Source organism: Polypterus senegalus, chromosome 4 (genome assembly GCF_016835505.1).
Source record: "Polypterus senegalus isolate Bchr_013 chromosome 4, ASM1683550v1, whole genome shotgun sequence".
NCBI lineage: Eukaryota > Metazoa > Chordata > Cladistia > Polypteriformes > Polypteridae > Polypterus > Polypterus senegalus.
Genome location: NC_053157.1, coordinates 230455229 through 230474969, shown reverse-complemented (window position 1 = coordinate 230474969; position 19741 = coordinate 230455229). Strand labels below are relative to the sequence as shown.

At 39.3% G+C, this 19741-nt stretch overlaps 1 protein-coding gene across 1 annotated transcript in view; it reads right to left on the bottom strand.

Annotated features, from left to right (window-relative positions):
* LOC120528886 overlaps positions 1–15151 on the bottom strand; it is a 40610-nt gene extending 25459 nt beyond the window's left edge. The window contains exons 1-2 of the mRNA XM_039752962.1: positions 15089–15151; positions 1844–2125 (exon numbers count right to left, since the gene is read on the bottom strand). Coding sequence (XP_039608896.1) covers positions 1844–2125; positions 15089–15151 — 345 coding nt within the window. The remainder of the gene's footprint in view (positions 1–1843; positions 2126–15088) is intronic.
* Between the last annotated feature and the right edge of the window lie 4590 nt (positions 15152–19741).

Below are 19741 nucleotides of genomic sequence, written 5' to 3'. Positions count from 1 at the left end.
ATTATGGGCTATTTGCAGTCAGAGTTACGCCGTGGGTGAATAAACAGGAATGGTGACCTAGCTGATCATCAGATAAGTGAGGAGTGTTACAAAGGATGATTTGTGAGCTCAGCTTCATGCCGGACACACTTGTACTCACGTATGGAGTGGAGACAGCCATTGGCACCTGTTGAATGTCACCTTCAGTTTTGATGTAAATAGTCCAGCTGCATGCACTTTGATGAACGGTTTGGTACAGCAGTCAGATAAACAGATAGATAGTGGACCAGGGGTATTTTACAGAAATAATATAGACGCATAAAAGATTAAACTATACAGATTTAGTGTCCGTGGAGTACTTGCCTCACTTTAAACCACTAGACATGATAAAGAGCGTGTAAAAGTTACAAGACATGAAGCTATTTTCTTTCAAATTTTTCTATCTGGAGATTTAGCAGGTGGTGGGAAATTAAAAATCACTCATCAGCCTCTGCTTTGGTATCATTTGGACAAACAGGAAAAGTAAATGTGAAGAAGAGATGAAGTGCTTAATTTGAAATAAATATGGTTGAAATAAAAACCTGCCATCTGCCCAACATCTACATAAAACTTTAGGGAGTTGTTTGCCTTCTTTTAAAATGTTGCCCCCCATTTGCCATTTTTTCATTTTCCTTTTAAAGCACCGCCACACTCACGACACGCACCTCAATGCAATCACATCATACAGACGGCAACAAGTGGGCTTCTGAAAAATGAAGGTGAACTGATTTAAAAATTCAAATAACCAACTAAGAGAATCTTAAAATTCTCAACAAATTCTCTAAAGTATAACAGCACTCAAAAATAACAAGAAATGAAGGATTAAAAAAAAATCAGCAGATCACCCCAGAGCACTACAGGCTGAAATCGGACACAAATAACTACAAACCTTTAAATAAAATGAAGATGACATAAAATAATTGTTACTAAAGGCACAGGACAGCTGCAGTTTACAACACCTTTCAAAGTTATGTGTCTTATCTCTTACCTCACTTACACAAATTGGGCTTTCAACTTCTATACTGAAAACATTTGTGCCGTTAGGAAAGAAAACCCAGCGTGTTCTGCAGGGCCGGATTAAGACCCTTAGATGCCCTAAGCACTTAGTAATTTTGGTGCCCCCTTACACTAATAATTCAAAATATTAAAACAATAACAAAATAGAAAATAAAATTTTATTTTATTATCGAAAATTCGAAATTAAACAAAAAATAGTAAGAAGAAAAATAATATTTATTTTTGTATGCTTCTTTTTATATTTATCTTAATAATTTTCTCCTACTTTTTTTCCTTGAATTCTTTTTGATTAGATCTTCATAATCAATCTTACGTAACACATCTGCTTCTATACATAATAGAGATAAGGCATCCAGCCTGCCTTCATGCAGAGTTGTTCTGAGGGGATTTTTAATATATTTTAACTGAGAAAATGAGCGCTCAGCTGAGCAGTTTGTGACCATTAATGTTAAAAATATATGAAAAGCAATGTCTACAGTTGGAAAAGCACACTCAATATTGTCTTCTAAAATTATTTTATCAAGTTCTGCATGACTGAATCTTGTTTTCACATTTTCGGTTGCACTGAACTTATAGCGCACATATAAATGAAACTCATATTTAAGGATTTTTAAGGTCTTAAAGTGACTACAAAGTGACTTAAATGGCTACAAATATTAATTTTATCTGCCATTATTCTAAGGACTACAAATTATCCAATCTCCTGCCAAACCTGTAGAAAATGACTTTAACCCCAAAATTGATTTAAATTTAAATTTAAACACGGACCAAGGAGTCTAACACGGCGCGAGTCGGAGGGTTCCCCCACCTCCGGGGGCCGGGGGCGGCGGGTCTCGCCGAAACCCTGTGGCGCAATGAAAGTGAAGGGTGCGGCGCCGGTCGCCTGGACGGCGTCGCCGAGGCGGGATCCCGGGCCCACCCGTGGCCCGGGCGCACCGCCGGCCCGTCTCGCCCGCAGCGCCGGGGAGGTGGAGCCAGAGCGTACGTGATAGGACCCGAAAGATGGTGAACTATGCCTGGGCAGGGCGAAGCCAGAGGAAACTCTGGTGGAGGTCCGCAGCGGTCCTGACGTGCAAATCGGTCGTCTGACCTGGGTATAGGGGCGAAAGAAGGGAGGGTGGGGGGTTAAGGGGAGAAGAGAAAGAGAGCAGGCTTGATCTATATCTAATCTATCATCTCAATCTTTATAATTATAACTATCAACGTAATAATAAGCTGCATGGCAACAACTCTTGGGGGAATAGGAAATTAAGACCTAAACTATTTCACTTCCAGTTAAGACTATAATATGACACCAAAAGCTCAGAATCAGTGTCTCCATGATGGAACAGTTAACTTCGTAAGTTGGAATGTTAAAGGCCTGAATCACGAATTAAAGAGAAAAAAAGTACTTTCTCACCTAACAGGTCTAAATGCTAAAATAGTATTTTTACAGGAAACCCACTTACTAAGTAAGGATCAGTTCCGGCTGCAAAAAGACTGGACTGGCCAAAGGTTCCATTCTAGTTTTACAAAGAAAACTAGAGGGGTGGGAATTCTCATACATAGAACAGTACCATTTGTAGCATCAGATGTAGTATTGGATCCTGAAGGGAGATATGTGATGGTCATGGGAGACTTATCTAACTGTAAAATGATTTTGATAAATGTTTACGCACCTAATGTTGATGATAATGAATTTATACAAAATTTATTTGCATCCATTCCCAATCTGAACACTCATAAACTTATAATGGCTGGGGACTTTAATTGTGTTCTAAATCCACTTTTAGATAAGACTTCCTCCACAGGGAGAACGGCAACTAACACCGCAAAGATAATTACAAAGTTTATAACTGATCACAACTTATCAGATCCCTGGAGGTTTTTAAACCCAAATTCAAGAACATATTCTTTCTACTCACCAGTACATCATTGCTACTCAAGGATTGATTACTTCTTTATAGATAATAACTTCTTGCCTAAGATTAAATCTTGTAAATACGATGCTATTGTTATTTCAGACCATGCTCCGATGATCTTGGAGCTGAAATTACTAAGCCCCATACACTCACCCCGAGAGATGGCCTCAATCCGCTTCTATTAGCTGACGAGAATTGTACTGAATTTATATCCAAACAAATCGAATTCTTTCTAGAGACAAATACATCCCCTGAGATCTCTGCAGGAATACTCTGGGAAACTCTTAAGGCCTTCTTAAGAGGACAGATTATCTTATATCTTTCCCACAGAAATAAATCCGAAGCGAAGAAAGTAGCAGAGATAAAAAGCGAAATTACTAAAATAGATGAAGAACATGACAGACTACCAAGCGAGACTCTACATAAGAGGAGGCAGGCTCTACATTCAGAATTAAACCTCTTGACAACTAAAGAAACCGAACAACTAATTTACAAATCCAGACATTATTATTATGAACATGGAGAGAAAGCTAATAAGCTTTTAGCGCAACAAATCCACAAGCAAGATGTACGTAACGCAATCTCGGTAATTACTAACACGAACGGAGATAAAATCATCGAACACAAAAATATAATGTACACTTTTAGAGACTACTATAAATCCCTATATACTACTGAGTTTAAAGAAGACTGTAAGAGCCAATCTTAGAAAGTTAAAGTTTTGAGTTAAACTCACATTGATGTGTGCTTAATTTGAATAGAATATTAATGTCTTTCATAGTCATAGCTTATGGTATAGTCTTTTCCCCCTATAGTTAACAAGAGATAGAACCTTCTTGCTATAACTGAATAACAGTGTGATAATAAGTTCAGTTTGTTTGGAACAAGTCCCAGTAAAGAAGGACTTGAAAGACCCATTTAAGCTTAGAAATGGGATAAGCATACAGTTTTCTGACCGTTTTGAAATGGTTCAGAAATATTAAGTAAATAGTAACGATTTGAGATGTAACAAGATTAAGCTAGAATTGAACTTTTCTTAACATTAATTTTTCCTTTTTTATTGCTATTTTAATTTCCTTTTTTTTGTGTAAACTGTTTTACTTTAAAACTTAACTAAACTTTAAAAAACGAAGATACTTTGTCTGTGGAATCATTTCTGCGCGTCAGGCTTTTGTTGAATCCCATTTTTGAGTTGAAGCTGCAGAACTTTGATAATTTTGGGAAAAAACGCAGCTACATTTTCGTCAGAAAACTGGCTATCTAAGGCCTGAACTGGAATCTACCATTCGAGAACAGAAGACACTTCTGCTACAGAACTCGTCAACGAAGGAAAAGAACTGAATCATTCAGAAGGTACTGTGATATAATCTACTATCTTCGCATGATCGTAAATGAAAGCAAGGTCGCCGTACCTTAAGAAGATTTAAGAGACTGTGATATTATTAAAGGACGTCTTGGAAAAAGACATTTTGGATGTGCTTTGGTTTGAGTCATTGAAGCCTTGTTTCAAGGAATTGCTGCTTTGTTGGAACGTCTCTATTGTGACGAAATTGCTGTCAAGAAACGTCTTGTCATTTGCTCGAGCTGTTGTCATGGCAATGTCTAAACAGAGCTCAAGTGAGATCGGCAGTGATCTGAGTTCAGACTCAAGTCAGAAAATATTATTAGAGATCTTAAAGATCACATAAGTCAGAGGGAAGATAAGCTTCATGTGTTCATAGCTGAGATCGAAAGTCTTAAAAACATTCCAGAAAACCGCTTAATGGTGGCAAAAAGATTTGGAGATTTTCGTTCGACACACAGAGAGCTAGAAGAACTACATGAAAAGCTACTTTGTATATTAAATAAGGAGGGAGCGATTCAGAAACAGAAAACGACATTCACCGAACGCTATAAGAAATGGAATGAATTCACTGTCGCTACTACGGCTTGGTTAGAAGACGCAAATAGACTGTTAGCACATAAAGTTGATGAACAGTTAGTAAATCAGTTCGAAGAGATGCAATTTCAAGAACGGGGTCGTACAAAGCCAAAAAAAAGAAAGACGTCACCTCAATTAAAACATACTTTTGATGTTAGACTTGACTCTTTAGCTCAGAAAACCACATCATTACCTTCTACGTCAGTGCTGATTGAACAATCGACACTCGATAGTATCTTAGAAACGCTTACGTCAACTTAAAGTTAAAGTAGAAGATCTGGAAAAAACCGACACTCAGAGCTCTGGAAATGATATACTAAATGTGCTAGCGCGGAATCAAGTCGAATATCAGAAGAATCAAACCGAATGTCAAAGGGGCCAACTCGAATGTAGTAAAGCAATCAATGAAACGTTAAAATCGTTAACTGATCAAAAGACAACACCTGCTCCAGCACCCCCAGCTCCGCGTGGTGAAGTACCTCATAGGCAGGTCCCTTTATTTTCAGGAGACCCATTAGCTTATGCAGATTTTATCAGAGCCTTTGATAATGCTATTGGAGATGTGTTACAAAATCCTCAAGATAAATTAGATTATTTAATCCAATTCACAAGAGGTCCTGCTCAGGATCTAGTTAAAGGCTGTGTGCGACTGCCACCAACTCTAGGTTATGAAAAGGCCAGAAAGCAACTGGAAATTTATTTTGGTGATGAAGTATTCATAGCTGATGCATACATGGAAAAGGCATTGAAGTGGCCTCAAATAAAACAAAATGATAGCAGCTCTGAGAGAATATGCATCTTTTCTTGATAGTTGTATAGACGCAATGACAAGTGCAGGAAGTCGAGATACATTCAGTAACAACCCAAATATTCGTATAATAATCTCTAAGCTCCCATACACTTTACGAGACAAGTGGAGAAGCTGGGCTTTTAAATTTAAAGAAAAGGAAAGTAGAAGGGCAGGTATTGATGAATTAATTACTTTTCTACATCGCCAGGTGAGAATGATGATGGATCCCTTTTATGGAGATGTTACACAAGGTAACATGGAGAAAAAGGAAAAAACTGACAAAAGTAGGTCTCCTCAGAAGTACGGACAGAGATCAAGTATTTTCACCACCAATATTTCTGATGTAGCCGAAAAGGAGACTCAAGAAAGCTTTGTCAAAAATATTGTTAATGATACTTGTGCATTTTGCAGCAACCAACATATTCTCGCCGAATGTAAAAAAATCAAAGAATTGCCACATAAAGAAAGAATAGACTTTTTAAAATCTAAAGGTTTATGTTTTCGCTGTCTCAAACAGGGTCATCTAAGTAAGAATTGTAAAGAGAGAATGAAATGTCAGACATGTTCTTTACAGCACCCAGATATCCTGCACATTCAAAGGAACAGTGGAGCAGTATTTAAAGCTACGGCCAGTGTGGCAACATCTACTGAAACGGAAACCGAGACTGGAACTTGTATCTTTATAGGGGCTGGAGAAGAATGCGCACTACAAGTAGTTCCTGTTAAGGTAAAATCCAAAAAAGTGAAAGGTATGTAGAAACATATGCCTTTATAGACCTCGGCAGTACAGTAACAATTTGTACTGAAAGGCTCCAGAGACAACTGAGCCTTCAAGGGAAAAGGACGCAAGTATTCCTCAAAACTATGAGTAATTACGATGATGATTCAAAAATGCTAACCCAATGTTCTGTTTTATCAGATTTACAAGTCTGTGGTCTCAATGATGTTGAATATATTGATTTGCCAAAGGTCTTCACACAGGTCTCCATTCCAGTGAACAGAGAAAGTATTCCACTACAAGAAGATATCGATAAGTGGGCATATCTTAAAGAGGTACGTCTATCTCGTATTGACTCTGAAGTTGATCTTTTAATAGGAATCAACTATCCAGAAATCTTCAAGCAGTCACGAATCATACCTAGCCAAGGAGGTGGACCTCATGCTATGAAGACTGCACTTGGATGGGTAGTTGGTGGACCATACAAAGAGAAGACGACCTCGCAAAACAAAGTGGTAAGATACCTAAACATTCAATCAATCGTGTCTCAATAACAGAGATTGAAGATATGTTGCTGCAACAGTATAACACAGATTTTCCAGAGCACAATTGTGAAGAAAAGCAGGAAATGTCACAGGAGGACATCAAGTTCATGCGCATAGCCTCAGAATATGCGAGACTGGTAGGTGGCCACTATTGTTTAAATTTGCCTTTGAAGGATGAATCACTTAAAATGCCGAACAACCGCTGCATTGCTGAACAGCGTGCTATCGGACTCAAAAGAAAATTGAGCAAAAATTCAGGTTTCCACAAAGACTATAAAGCCTTCATGAAAGATATTATAGACAATGGCTATGCTGTTAAAGTACCCAAAAAAAGCCTGAATTGCAATGAAGGCAGAGTGTGGTACATTCCACATCACGGTGTGTATCATCCAAAAAAAAATAAGATTCGAGTGGTCTTTGACTGCACTGCCACCTACCAGGGATTTCACTTAATGAACAATTACTAAAAGGCCCTGACCTAACTAACACACTCATTGGCGTCCTTACAAGATTCAGAAAGGAGCCAGTAGCCTTAATGGCAGACATTAAGTCAATGTTCTACCAAGTTAAGATACCAGACAAAGACACAGATCTTTTACGTTTTCTATGGTGGCCTGAAGGTAATCTAAGTAAAGACCTAGAAGAATTCAAAATGACAGTACATCTTTTTGGTGCTACTTCTTCACCCAGTTGTGCTTCTTATGCCTTGCGTAGAACAGCCGAAGATGCCAGGGATACATTTCCTGAGGAAGCTGTTAACACCATTCTCAACAACTTCTATGTGGATGACTGTTTAAGGTCAGTGACACAGAAGAACAAGCAATAAAGCTGGCAAAGGACCTCCAAGCTCTATGCCTCAAAGGGGGATTCCATTTGACTAAGTGGGTGAGTAACAACAGAGCAGTTTTATTGTCCATACCTGAAGAAGACAGAGCTCATGAACAAAAGGACTTAGATTTGAGCCACAGTCTCCTTCCCACAGAGCGTGCCCTGGGATCCAGTGGTGCACAGAAACTGACAGTTTCAAATTTCAGATTAAGTTGCAAAACAAGCCCGCTACAAGGCGTGGTATCTGTCTGTTGTTAGCTCAGTTTATGATCCACTTGGTTTCTAGCACCTGCTTACTGCCAGCAAAGCTTATTCTAAGAGACTTATGTAAAGAGAAATGTGGGTGGGATGAAGAAGTAGAAGTCAAACACATTCAGAAATGGAAAAATGGATGGATGATTTGAAGTTACTTACAGACTATAAAGTGAACAGATGCTTCAAACCTACTGGGTTTGGAACCATAAAGACAGCACAAATGCACCATTTTGCAGATGCTAGTGAAGATGGATATGGCACTGTCACCTACCTTGTTTTAACAAATGAAGAGGGCAAAAGGCATTGTTCATTCCTGATGGGCAAGTGAAGAGTTGCACCATTGAAGCAGGTCACGATTCCAAGAATGGAGCTGACAGCAGCAGTTGTTGCAGTTAAAATGGACAAAATGCTTAAAGGTGAGCTTCAAATGCCCTTACAAGAATCTACATTTTGGACTGACAGCACCACGGTGCTAAAATACATCTCAAATGAAAGCACTCGATTCAAGACCTTTGTTGCAAACAGAATCTCCGTGATCAGAGATCATTCACAACCTTCACAGTGGAGGTATGTCACATCTGTCCTTAATCCGCTGATCAAGCTCTAGAGGGCTGAGCATAGAAAACTTTCTCAAGAACACCACATGGTCACATGGTCCAAGTTTCTTATTGAAGTCAGAATGTGAGTGGCCAAAAGACCAGATCAACTGAATGATTCACTTTGAAGATGATCCAGAAACTAAAATTTGTGTAGTTAACATGACAAGAGTAGAGAGGTGACCGAACCCATCAACAAACTAATCACTTACTTTTCAGATTGGCATCGCTTGAAGAAAGCAGTAGCTTGGTTTCTCAAGTTTAAAGACTTACTGCTGCACTTAAGAAATGAAAGAAAAACATTTCAACTAGAAGCCAGTCAGACTAAAGGTAATCCAAAAGAACAAGAATCACTAATCACAAAACACATGAAAAATATAAACGACTTTAAAACCAAGTACAATTTCTTTAGATGACTTAGTTAAAGCTGAAACAGAGCTTATCCGTCTAAGTCAACAGCAAGAATTTCCAGAAGAATTAAAAGCTCTAAAGAAAAGACTTGTGTTAAAAGAACAGTCAAATCTATAAACTCGACCCGATCATACAAGATGGAATATTAAGAGTTGGAGGAAGACTCTGCAAAGCTGCAATGCCGAAGAAGCTAAACATCCTGCAATTCTACACAAGCATTCACATGTTGCTTCTCTCATATTGCAGCACATTCATAAACGCGTCGGACATTGTGGGCGTAACTACGTGCTCGCACAATTACGCCAGAAATACTGGATACCTCAAGCAAATTCAGCTATCAGAAAAATAATTTCAAAGTGCACAACATGCAGAAGATACAATGCGAAAGCAGGTGAGCAAAAAATGGCAGATTTGCCAGAAGATCGCCTAGCATCAAACCAACCACCGTTCACTAATGTTGGAGTTGATTATTTTGGTCCCTTCCAAGTCAAAAGAGGAAGAAGTCTAGTCAAGAGTACGGAGTAATCTTCACATGTCTAACAACCAGAGCTGCGCACATAGAGATTGCACATAGCTTAGACACTGATTCTTGTATCCAAGCCATACTCCGATTTACAGATAGAAGAGGACAAGTTAAAATCATGCGCTCAGACAATGGAACAAATTTCGTTGGAGCAGAAAGAGAACTACGAGAAGCTATTAAAAACTGGAACACAAAAAAATCAGTGACGCTATGATGCAAGAACAAATCAAATGGATTTTAATCCACCATCAGCCTCTCACCAAGGTGGAGTGTGGGAAAGACAAATCAGAAGCATAAGAAAGATTTTAAATTCAACACTAAACCAACAAACACTCGATGATGAAAACCTTCCTACAATGATGTGTAGAGTAGAATCAATACTCAATAACAGACCCCTTACGAAGACATCAGATGACCCAAATGATTTGGAACCACTCACACCCAATCACTTGTTATTATTGAAGACAAAACCTGAAATACCACCTAAACTCATTTCAGAAAATGAACCATACCCAAGAAGACGCTGGAAACAAATTCAATACATGGCGATTTGTTTTGGAAAAGATGGACAAAAGAGTATTTGCCAATACTTCAAAACGTCAAAAGTGGCTTGCACCAAGAAGAAATTTTGAACCAGGGGACGTTGTTCTAATTGTAGATAAAGCTACACCTCGCAATTCCTGGGTAATGGGTCGAGTCATCAAGACAATGCCAGATGCCAAAGGTGCAGTCAGAAGAGTTTGTGTGCAGACCAAAACCAGCACACTGACAGACCCGTGAATAAACTGTGCCTGCTTCAAGAAACAGCCAATGTTTGAAATATGAAATTTTAAAATGTTTGTTTGCAGTGTTATTGCTAATGATTTAAGAAGAATAGTTAATATAAAAGAAATTGGCTCATATTGAAGTAAAGTAAAGTAATTGTCTCAGCTCCTGCATAGCCAATTAGGGGCCGGAAATGTAAGAGCCAATCTTAGAAAGTTAAAGTTTTGAGTTAAACTCATATTGATGTTTGCTTAATTTGAATAGAATATTAATGTCTTTCATAGTCATAGCTTATGGTATAGTCTTTTCCCCCTATAGTTAACAAGAGATAGAACCTTCTTACTATAACTGAATAACAGTGTGATAATAAGCTCAGTTTGTTTGGAACAAGTCCCAGTAAAGAAGGACTTGAAAGACCCATTTAAGCTTAGAAATGGGATAAGCATACAGTTTTCTGACCGTTTTGAAATGGTTCAGAAATATTAAGTAAATAGTAACGATTTGAGATGTAACAAGATTAAGCTTAGAATTGAACTTTTCTTAACATTAATTTTTCCTTTTTTTGCTATTTTAATTTCCTTTTTTTGTGTAAACTGTTTTACTTTAAAACTTAACTAAACTTTAAAAAACGAAGATACTTTGTCTGTGGAATCATTTCTGCGCGTCAGGCTTTTGTTGAATCCCATTTTTTGAGTTGAAGCTGCAGAACTTTGATAATTTTGGGAAAAAACGCAGCTACAAAGACAATATACAATCTAATGCATTTCTGGATAAATTACAGATACCACAAATTGACGCTATTAGTGTGGAGGAGCTCGATAAACCTCTGTCATTATCAGAATTACTGGATGCTATAAAGTCACTCCAAGGTGGAAAAGCAGCAGGCCCTGACGGCTACCCTGCAGAGTTTTACAAGAAATTCTCCGCTCAGCTAGCTCCCTCCTATTAGCAACATTTACAGAAGCCAGAGATAACCAATCTCTTCCACAAACCTTCGCCAAGCACTAATCACTGTCTTTCCAAAACAAAATAAGGACTTATTACAATGTGCATCATACAGACCAATTTCACTTCTGAATAACGACGTTAAAATACTCTCTAAAATCATAGCTAGAAGGATGGAGAAAGTGCTCCCCTCAGTAATATCACAAGACCAAACTGGATTTATTAGGGGCCGACACTTATCTTCAAATCTTCGACGCCTGTTTAATGTAATATACTCACCAACTAAATCAAACACCCCAGAAATATTATTATCATTGGATGCAGAAAAGCATTCGACATGATTGAATGGAAATACCTTTTTACTATTTTGGAGAAGTTTGGGTTTGGCCCGAACATTTGTGCATGGATTAAATTACTGTATACTAACCCAGAAGCTTCAGTTTGCATCAATAACATTTGCTCAGACTACTTTAAACTAGAACGTGGCACAAGACAAGGATGCCCTTTGTCACCACTGCTGTTTGCAATTGCCATTGAACCACTGGCAATACATTGTCGAAATACTGATCAGATAAAGGGGATTAGCAGAGAAGGACTGGAACAGAAAATCTCATTATATGCAGATGACATGGTACTGTATATATCGGACCCAGAAAATTCTGTGCCTGCAGTCTTAGCAGCACTCACAGAATTTCAAAAGCTCTCTGGTCTCAGAATTAATCTGAATAAAAGTGTACTCTTTCCAGTGAATTCTCAAGCATATAATATTAGATTAGACACCCTTCCTTTTATCATTGCAGAACAGTTTAAATACCTCGGGGTAAACATCACAAGTAAACATAAAGCTCTATATCAACAAAATTTCGTCGTCTGCATGGAAAAAATTAAACAAGACTTGCATAGATGGTCAACCCTTCATCTCACACTAGCTGGAAGAATTAACACTGTTAAGATGAATATTCTTCCTAAGCTCCTTTTTATTTCAAAACATACCAATATACATTAATAAATCGTTCTTTAAGCAATTAGATTCAACAATAACCTCATTTATTTGGAATTCTAAACATCCACGCATCAAAAGAGCGACCCTACAAAGACAAAAGGCAGAAGGCGGCATGGCTCTACCTAACTTCCAGTTTTATTACTGGGGCAAATATACAGTCGATAAGAACCTGGACACAAATAGAAGAACATATACAGGCATGGACCGCAATAGAAGTAAAATCCTGCAGTACTTCTTTGTATTCCCTGCTATGTGCTCCAATAAACACACGTTATCGGCAATACACTAATAACCCAATTGTGCTCCACTCACTTAGAATCTGGAACCAATGTAGAAAGCATTTTAAGACGGAGAAGCTTCTTTCTGTGGCACCCCTGCAAAAGAACCACCTCTTTCAACCCTCACAAACATATGCAGTTTTTAATATCTGGAAAAAATTTGGAATTAACTTGCTTAGAGATCTTTATATAGACAACGTCTTTGCATCCTATGAACAATTACATTCCAAATTTAACATTCCAGCTACAAATTTCTTTCACTATCTTCAAATCAGGAACTTTGTTAAACAGAACCTTCCAGATTTTCCTCATCTTGCACCCTCATCCACGCTGGAAAAATTATTGCTCAATTTCAAGGAGTTAGACTCCATCTCTACAATATATAAAATCCTTTTACAATCCCTTCCTTTCAAAGATCCAAGAGGACACTGGGAAAATGACCTCTCAATTAATATATCAGAAAAGGAGTGGAAAGTAGCAATGCAGAGAATTCACTCGAGCTCCATATGCGCAAAGCATACAATTATACAACTCAAAATTATATATTGAGCACATCTGTCTCGACTAAAACTCTCCAAAATGTTTCCAGGGCATGATCCAACCTGCGAACGTTGCACCAAGCCCCAGCCTCACTAGGTCACATGTTCTGGGCCTGCTCCAAATTAACATTATTCTGGACAAAAATTTTTAATTACCTCTCAGACAGTCTTGGACTCACAATCCCTCCTAACCCATTAACAGCTGTGTTTGGGGTTCTTCCAGAGGGTCTTAAAGTGGAGAAAGACAAACAAATTGTGATTGCATTCACTACACTGTTGGCACGCAGACTTATTCTGATAAACTGGAAGAACCCAAACTCTCCTCTTTAAGTCAGTGGGAAACTGATGTGTTATATTATTTAAAATTGGAAAAATCAAATACTCAGTTAGAGGATCTGTGCAGACTTTTTCAAAACATGGCAGGATCTAATCAGTAATATTTTGAAATGATTTTATAAAGCACAGAGAATTTGTTGATTTAGGTATTTTTACAAGCCTTAAATTTTACACCGTTTGGCTTGCTCTCTCTCTCAAGGGTGGGGATCGATCTGTTCTTAGCATAATTCTTTTTTTTGTAAAACTTGATTGCTATGTATTGATTGTAATAAAATTAATAAATAATTAAAAAAAAAAACATTTTTGTTCTGCGGCACTGCTTTTCAATAAAAATCTGATCGCGTTTTTATCATTACTTGAAGAGAAAATGGCATCTGAAATTTTACAAATTTTAACTTTTGGGGTCGAATTTAAAGTTTTTTTTGAAATGTACGTTTTCATTTTGACATGAAATCCGTAGATTTAGCATTTTGATTATTTCATTTATTTATGGCTTTTGTGACAATTTAGCAAATCGATTTACATATATTCTTAGTACAAGATTTGAAGAATATTTGTTAATAAATCTTTATTAGTAAAAATGTTATAAACAATTTTATCCAATAGTAATCAGCTGTACGGTTTTCACTTTTACATAATGTAAATGAATTTAAAAATATCCAAGAATAGAATTAAATAGACTTACCAGAATATTTTGTTCCTCAAACTGGGATGATTTTTTGTTTTTGCTTAAAATAGAAAATAACGCTTTTTACGCGATAGAAATTTAACAGATAATTCACGAAACATAACAATTACATGATAATAATTTGTAATCAACTATTATTTAAAAATATAAAAACATATTGTTTTGAATCGAATAATTTTCACAATATTTTGACATAACATGGCGTTTAAGGGAATCACCATGAAATGGGAATTCCCCATCGTAGATGGCACCAGTATGCAGAACGCACTGTGTAAAGCGCCATCAATGAACAGTGACGGCATAGGGAGGTACAGGGAGGCTTTATTCATTTTTCATTAAATTTTGAAAATTGCTACAGATTTAATTAATTTAATAATTTATGTGATAAATTCGGCCATGAAAAATTTTTGTGGTGCCCCCTTTACCCTTGATGTCCTAAGCATGTGCTTACTTTGCTTATATGGTTAATCCAGCACTGGTGTTCTGATTATATCGTGGACCACTGATGTCAATCTCAGCTTTTTTGATAAACTTTATCAATCCTGGTGGAAATTCAGATGAGTACAGCAGCAGAAACAGAAAAACAAGAATACAGACTCACAGTACAAATAATACAGCCAATTCATTAATTAATATGTAAATACAAATAAATAAGTAACAAATAAACAAATTAAATAAATAAATAAATAAATGGTCTTTGTGCAGATATTTGAAAATGTTATCTCAAAAATGACCTTAAGAAGTACTTTCGGTGGAAATATCGGATTGCCTGACAACAATGGGCAGAAAAGACCACCAGTGGTGCTGCTTAGCTTCGTGAGCCTGTGTCTAAATCTGAATTCCTGTACTCTGACACATCACCATTATTAATGGTGGTACCCTATGATGGAGGAGTCATCTAAGAATGTCTGTAGATGGCAAGTGCTGGTGTTGTACTGGAATTCTATTATTTAGAGGGGTAAACAGAAAGGGAGTCAGAACAGATCCCTGAGGTGATCCAGTATTACAAACCTCCATTTCTGAGCCACAGTCCCTCAGCCTCGCAAACTTCTCTCTGTTGGTCAAGTAGTCCATGACCCAGGAGATTATTGGGGTATCAAGATTCAAAGCCTTGAGGTTATTCCCAGCCGATGAGGCAGAATGATGTTAAAAACACTGGAAAAGTCAAAGAACATGAGTCTGACACACTGGTGCCGGCTTGGTCCAAGTAGGAGTAGACTCTGTGGAGCGTGGAGATGAGAGTGTCCTCCACACCAATATGTGTCTGATAGACAAACCACAGACAATGCTCAGCTCAACCCATAGTTCATAATTGTTTAAAACCAGCCTCTCAAGTGTCTTCTTGATATATGAAGTAAGATGAACTGGTCTGAAGTCCTTGGGATCACTGGAATGCCCTTTCTTTGGTAATTGGACCACAATTTGTTTTGTTGTAACTGGTGCTCAAGCTGGTCTCTTAGTGGGCTTTCCCCTCATGGAGCTGCTTCTTCAGTTCAACTGCACCTTCTTGATTTTATCCTTGTCTCCAGACCTGAAGGCTCTCTTCTTCATATTCAGAAGGGCTTTCAGTTACTTTAGGATCCATGATCTGTTGTTGGGGAAACAATTCACTGTCTTTGTAGGGACTGTGTTATCCAGTCAGTGTTTTCAAAGGCCTCCTTCAAAGCCACCTCAGCCTCCATTGTCCATCTGTGAACTGTCTTGGGGGTGGCTGGTAACCTCTGGACAATGGGTTTATATGCAGGTAAGAGCCGAACCAGATCATGGTCTCATCAGCCTAAAGTGGAATAACAACAGATACAATAGAATTATTTGAAACTTCACCACATGGTGGCCTGTAGCAAACTCCAGTCAACTAAATCTCTAGACATATTCCTGACAAATGTGACCTACTGTGACTCTGACATGTCCCTTTCTTTAATATTACTCATTTCAGTCTGAATGTTATTCCTCACTTACAATGTCACATCTCATCCTCTCCCTTCTCATCTATCTTTTTTGAGGGTTTTTAATCATTGATGTGATGTTCCTCTGTATCCCTCATGTTTAGCCATGACTCCATCCATCCATCCATCCATTTTCCAACCTGCTGAATCCGAACACAGGGTCATGGGGGTCTGCTGGAGCCAATCCCAGCCAACACAGGGCACAAGGCAGGAACCAATCCTGGGCAGGGTGCCAACCCACCGCAGGACACACACAAACACACCCACACACCAAGCACACACTAGGGCCAATTTAGAATCGCCAATCCACCTAACCTGCATGTCTTTGGATTGTGGGAGGAAACCGGAGCGCCCGGAGGAAACCCACGCAGACACAGGGAGAACATGCAAACTCCACGCAGGGAGGACCCAGGAAGCGAACCCTGGTCTCCTAACTGCGTTAAACTGCAAGAGGTCCTCCAACTTGAAGTGAAATCATGGGCATTGGTGGCAGGATTGGCACTCCAGCCACTGTAAAAACTTCACACAACTCAGAGATGACAGACTGGACTCCATTCTGCTCTCCGTGGGAGTAACTCGGCTGCAATCGCCCAAAGGAAAGCTGCTCACGTTATGAAAGGGATGGGGAAAGCCCTCAGGAGCCCCACCCCCAGAAGAGTCAAAACCAGCAGATAGTCAATGGGGTCAGCCTGTTGGGAATCAGACCTGGTGTGGTGCTGAGGTGTCGCCCAGTGCACTGCAGCACTCGGGTCTCACATTGAGGTGGGTAGGTGTGTGGATCAATCTTGTGTCTCCATTGTGACAATCCTCTTCCTCTGCTGTCGAAGGAGCTTTATAAACTTTGCAATTCAGTGGTGGTACTCTCTGAGGTGCTCAGACCTGGGACTGGCCAGATCTCTGTAGGTGGGTACACCTTTAATTAATCTGGTTGCTCTTATGGCTGTCATACTCAGGGAGAAGCTGTTGCTGTGGCGGATTGGCTCCTTCTGATGGTGTCCGATGTCACTCCTTTCAACAAGAGTATTATGAGACTCAGATTACGGCACTCTCTGTGTGCTTTGTCTGTTGTCTCAGTGTATGCTCTGACTGTGATGACTGATGTCTGGGTGAGGGAGACATTTTATTTGCTCTTCGCTCTGTGGCTGACAATCCTCTGGTCATGTGTGACTTCAATGCAACCACTGGCACTGACAGGGCTGGCTATGATGATAGCGTTGGTCCTCATCGGTATGGTGACCATGGGGAAAGTGGCTCTGTGTTCCTTGACTTTGCAAAATGTCAAGGGCTGCGGATCACTGGATCCTGGTTCCAGCACTCTGAGCCACATCTTTGGACTTGGTACTCCAATACTAGTGATGCGGTGATGTAGATCGATCACATTCTTGTGGGCAGATGTTGGCGGCACTTATGAAACTGCAGTTTGTGCCCAGTTTGTGAAATCTGACCACAGACTTGTTGTTACTATTCTGAAGATCCTACTTAGGTCCAGTAGGCAACCACCTACTAGAAAAATGAGGCTGTAGTGAAGTTCTGGTGTGAAGAGGAGGTTTACATTTACTGAATCACAGGAAAGACAATTCTGTCAACAAAATGCATCTACAAAAAAAGTGTGATAAATATTATAAAGGTGGGATGTGCACAGACATTTACAGTAAACTGAGAAGATAAACAGGAACAACCAACCCAGCACTAGAAAAAGACGACACTTCACTTTAAAATATGTACCTCTTAATGTGAGGAGCATCAGGAATAAACGCAAGAACCAAAAGCAACATACAGTGGGTACGGAAAGTATTCAGACCCCCTTCAATTTTTCACTCTTTGTTATATTGCAGCCATTTGCTAAAATCATTTAAATTAATTTTGTTCTTCATTAATGTACACATCTGCATGGGTTTCCTCCGGGCACTCCGGTTTCCTCCCACAATCCAAAGACATGCAGGTTAGGTGGATTGGTGATTCTAAATTGGCCCTAGTGTGTGCTTGGTGTGTGGGTGTGTTTGTGTGTGTCCTGCGGTGGGTTGGCACCCTGCCCAGGATTGGTTCCTGCCTTGTGCCCTGTGTTGGCTGGGATTGGCTCCAGCAGACCCCCGTGACCCTATTCGGATTCAGCGGGTTAGAAAATGGATGGATGGATTAATGTACACATAGCACCCCATATTAACAGACAAAAAAAAGAATTTTTTAAATTGTTGCAGATTTATTAAAAAAGAAAAACTGAAATATCACATGGTCCTAAGTATTCAGACCTTTTGCTCAGTATTTAGTAGAAGCACCCTTTTGAGCTAATACAGCCATGAATCTTCTTGGGAAAGATGCAACAAGTTTTTCACACCTGGATTTGGGGATCCTCTGCCATTCCTCCTTGTAGATCCTCTCCAGTTCTGTCAGGTTGGATGGGAAACATTGATGGACAGCCATTGTTAGGTCTCTCCAGAGATGCTCAATTGGGTTTAAGTCAGGGCTCTGGCTGGGCCATTCAAGAACAGTCACAGAGTTGTTGTGAAGCCACTCCTTTGTTATTTTAGCTGTGTGCTTAGGGTCATTGTTTTGTTGGAAGGTTAACCTTTGGCCCAGTCTGAGGTCCTTAGCACTCTGGAGAAGGTTTTTGTCCAGGATATCCCTGTACTTGGCCGCATTCATCTTTCCCTCGATTGCAACCAGTCGTCCTGTCCCTGCAGCTGAAAAACACCCCCACAGCATGATGCTGCCACCACCATGCTTCACTGTGGGGACTGTATTGGACAAGTGATGAGCAGTGCCTGGTTGTCTCCACACATACCGCTTAGAATTAAGGCCAAAAAGTTCTATCTTGGTCTCATCATACCAGAGAATCTTCAGGTGTCTTTTAGCAAACTCCATGCGGGCTGTCATGTGTCTTGCACTGAGGAGAGGCTTCTGACAGGCCACTCTGCCATAAAGCCCTGACTGCTGGAGGGCTGCAGTGATGGTTGACTGTCTACAACTTTCTCCCATCTCCTGACTGCATCTCTGGAGCTCAGCCAAAGTGATCTTTGGGTTCTTCTTTACCTCTCTCACCAAGGCTCTTCTCCCCCGGTAGCTCAGCTTGGCCGGACGGCCAGCTCTAGGAAGGGTTCTGGTCGTCCCAAACATTTTCCATTTAAGGATTATGGAGGCCACTGTGCTCTTGGGAACCTTAAGTGCAGCAGAAATTTTTTTGTAACCTTGGCCAGATCTGTGCCTTGCCACAATTCTGTCTTTGAGCTCTTCGGACAGTTCCTTTGACCTCATGATTCTCATTTGCTCTGACATGCATTGTGAGCTGTAAGGTCTTATATAGACAGCTGTGTGGCTTTTCTAATCAAGTCCAATCAGTAGAATCAAACACAGCTGGACTCAAATGAAGGTGATCTCAAGGATGATCAGAAGAAATGGAAAGCACCGGAATTAAATATATGAGTGTCACAGCAAAGGGGCTGAATACTTAGGATCATGGCATATGTCAGTTTTTCTTTTTTAATAAATCTGCAACAATTTCAAAAATTCTTTTTTTTTTGTCTGTCAATATGAGGTGCTGTGTGTACATTAATGAGAAAAAAAATAATTTAAATGATTTTAGCAAATGGCTGCAGTATAACAAAGTGTGAAAAATTGAAGGGGGTCTGAATACTTTCCGTACCCACTGTAATTGGCCAGAGGCTGTGATATTATAACAATGATTTTGTATTTGAATGTGGTTACCTGGGATTGCCATTTA